Source organism: Terrapene carolina, unplaced genomic scaffold (assembly GCF_002925995.2).
Source record: "Terrapene carolina triunguis isolate 2854851 unplaced genomic scaffold, T_m_triunguis-2.0 Scaffold21653, whole genome shotgun sequence".
Lineage (NCBI taxonomy): Eukaryota > Metazoa > Chordata > Testudines > Emydidae > Terrapene > Terrapene triunguis.
This window is the reverse complement of record NW_020686004.1, coordinates 2,574-5,796: the sequence shown is the minus strand read 5'-3', so window position 1 is coordinate 5,796 and position 3,223 is coordinate 2,574. Positions and strand designations below refer to the sequence as shown.

At 68.2% G+C, this 3,223-nt stretch overlaps 1 protein-coding gene across 1 annotated transcript in view; it reads right to left on the bottom strand.

Moving 5' to 3' along the window:
• Positions 1 to 765: 765 nt before the first annotated feature.
• LOC112101946 (choline/ethanolamine kinase-like) overlaps positions 766 to 3,223 on the bottom strand; it is a gene marked incomplete at its 5' end in the record, with an annotated part of 4,614 nt that continues 2,156 nt past the window's right edge. The window contains 3 exons of the mRNA XM_026662040.1: positions 766 to 1,830; positions 2,199 to 2,280; positions 2,597 to 2,703. Coding sequence (XP_026517825.1) covers positions 1,774 to 1,830; positions 2,199 to 2,280; positions 2,597 to 2,703 — 246 coding nt within the window. The remainder of the gene's footprint in view (positions 1,831 to 2,198; positions 2,281 to 2,596; positions 2,704 to 3,223) is intronic.

The window sequence follows — 3,223 nt, the reverse complement described above, 5'->3', positions numbered from 1 at the left end:
ACGGGCCGCCACAGGAATCTCGGAGCAGGCAGGAGGGCCGAGCTATTTTTAACCTGCTTCCAGCCAGTGAGCAGGAAAGCTGAGCCCGCCTGCGCCCCATGCAGCGCGGAGGCAGCAGGGCCCCTGGCCAAGCGGAGCAGCACAGGAAGGGGAGCGCCCAGGCTCCACAAGCGGCTCCTGCAGGCTAGGCACTGGCGCCAGGCAGAGCCCCAGGGGAGGGAACGGCGCCAGGCAGAGCGGGCACTGGATGGCACCCCAGCCTTTGGCTTTCCTGTCACAGATGCAGCCTGGAGCAGCAGGGCGAGGCTTGGGAGGACAGCACGACATGGCTGCGGAGCCTGCCCCAGGCAGGAGCGGGCACCGCCGCGGATCGCGGACACGCCGCTCCGGCTGGTAGCCGGGGAGCACCAGCACGGCCGGGGGCCCAGCAGCAGAGCCCCACGCCTGGCGGGGCCGTGACGGCTCCAAACACGCTCCCCTCTTCCACGCTGCCGGAGCCAGGGGGCTGGGGCATTAGGGCTAGGCCGCGCTGTGCCTCTCCCAAGCCAGCCTCCGCTCCTGCTGCCAGCGTCAGTGCCCATGTGCAGGCCTGAACCCCCCCACTGCACACAGATCAGGCCTCGGCGCCCACTGCCCTGGGGACCCACGCAGCTCTGCAGCCTGGCAAGGACCTCCCCAGGGCAGACGCTGGGCCTGGCGGCCGGCCCCCAGGACGCTGAGTGCCCAGGGCAGGAGGAGGGACGGCCAGACAGACGGACACAGGCAGACAGTGCCAGGCATTTATTGGTCTGAGTTCACAGTCCATTGCTAGGCAGTGGAGGGCCCTGCCAGGGGCCCGGCTCCGAGGGGGCGGCAGCAGCAGGCTCTGGGGACTGGCAGGGAAAGCAAGTACAGAGCCCCGGCCACGGGGCCCAGGCAGGGAGGAGCTTTGGGGCAGGGCTGTGGGAGGCGGCCCCCACCCACTCCCCCAGCCGGAGCAGGGGACACCCCGCTAGAGCCCACCCCCATTCCCAGCAGCGTGAGAGGCGCTGGAGCCAGGCCAGCACTGCCTGCAGGGACAGCAGCCCTACAAACGTCCCCTGCTTCTCCAGAAAAGGGGCCAGCAGGAGGGGGCCCGGCAGGGGGCAGGGGCAGAGCATGCAGGTATCCCCCTGCAGCCCACGCTCGCTGAGCCCCAGGGGATCCCAGGTCACGTCGGCAGCAGGAAGGGCACTGGGGTGGCAGAGCTGGGCAGCGCCGCAGGCCAGGGGAGGCAGAGACACGGACAGAGGCAGACGCACGTGTGGCACATTCAGCTCCCAGCGCGCAGCCCCCAGTGCGCAGCCCCCAGTGCACTCGCAGGGAACCAGGGGAGCCGGGCCCCTCCTGCCCCAGGGAGGGGCCGAGGCTGCAGCCGCCCTGCTCAGCGGGACACACAGAGACATCCGACACTGGGCAGTGGGGAGAGCCAGCCCCACACAGCCCCCCTGGAGGGGGTGGAGATCCTCACACCCATTGGGGGAGGGCAGCCCCTGCATTCACTCCCCACACCGGAACATTAACCGTTTCCCGCCCAGACCCCCAGACCCCACCCCCACTCACTGGCCAGCCAGGGCAGCCCCCCACCCCAGGAGGCAAGGGAGGCTGGTCTGGGGGCGTTGGTCCCTTGGGGTCCTTGCCAGCTGCTGTCCCTTTGGCGGGGAGGGGCCACTCCGCTGCTCCGTCTGCAGCCCAGCGAGCCCGGGGGGCTGATGCAGGAGGCAGGCGAGCGCGGGGCAGGCAAAGCCGGGCTGGTCACGGGCACTGCGCCTTCTGCTGGAAGTAGGCCTCGAAACGGCACTGCGCGTAATCCTGCGCAGGGAGAGAGCATCAGGCCAGAACAGGGACCCCACGCAGCCCCCCCAGCCACGGGGGCAGGGGAGCCCAGTCACCCCGCGCAGCCCCCCAGCCATGGGGGCAGGGGAGCCCAGTCACCCCGCGCAGCCCCCCAGCCGCAGGGCCAGAGCCAGAACACAAGGACCCACGTGCAGCCACGCTGAGGGCCTGGCACAGGGAGGCAGCGGGTACCCACAGTGCTCAGCAAAGGAGAGCTTAGGACAGACGCCCCTCAGGACGCTGAACCAGGCTGGGCCCCCCTGACCTGTCCCCGTCTCAGCAGGCAGCCCTGGGCAGTGCCCCGTGGGAGCCAAGGGGCAGAGTCGCCCATGCCCCATGCTCACCAGGTAGCCGAACTCAATGGTGGAGATCTTCGCCTGCAGGATGGACCAGAGACCCCAAAAGAAGTGAGAGGCCAGAGCAAACCTGAGGGGAGAGAGCAGCCGTTGGGGAGATGCTGGGAGAGACCCCCCCACTGTGCCATGTCCCAGACTCCACCCCAAGCCTGCACAGCCCCCCCCAGTCCTGCTGGCTCCCTTCCAGAGCCCCTCAGGCACCCCCAGGCTGTGCAGCAAGGCTGGGAGAAGGAGCCTGCAACAGATGCCTGACTGCGCTGGAGGGCTCTTTAAAGAGAAGATCTGTCCTTGGGGAGGGCAGCAGAGTGGGGGTCCCCCTGCACCCGCTCCGTGTGGGGGAAACGGGGGTGGGGATCTCCCCTTGCCGCCCATGGTCATTCACTCACCGGCTGATCTCAGTGAGCATCTCCTCCTCAATGCGGGCCTGCTCCTCGTGCGTGGTGTCCCCGCACCGCCCCGAGTCCTCCCACAGGTAGTGCTGGATGAAGTGCAGCTGCAGGCAGGGTGAGCAAGTCTCAGCCTCAGGCCCCAAACGCAGGGTGGGGAGCTGGGCTGTGCAGGGGACGGGGAATCTAGGGCTCTGCCTACCAGCCCAGCTGGGCGAGGCCCAGAGTGAGTTGGGTACTCCTGGGGGAATTCTGCACCACTGCGCATGCGCAGAATTCATGTCCCCCACAGAACTATAGATTCTGCCTGGGAGGCGCTGCAATTACACCTTCTATGCACCAGAGACTGTTGTGGACCCAGAAGAGAGGGCAGCTGGCTCAGGGGTGGAGCAGCCAGCCGCAGAGAGGGAGGCTGAGAGGCTGCATTCCTCACAGCACCCTGCCCGCGGGGCCAGGTGAGGAGGCATGGGATATTGGGAGGGGGACAGCACAGGGCACACAGGCTGCGGGCGGTCACATAGATTAGGGTTCAGAAGGTCTAGTGGGGGGAACAGGAGCTAGTGGGGTGACAGCACTGACTCACGGGCTGAATGGGAGTGGGGTACAGAGCTACATGGGGATGGGGGG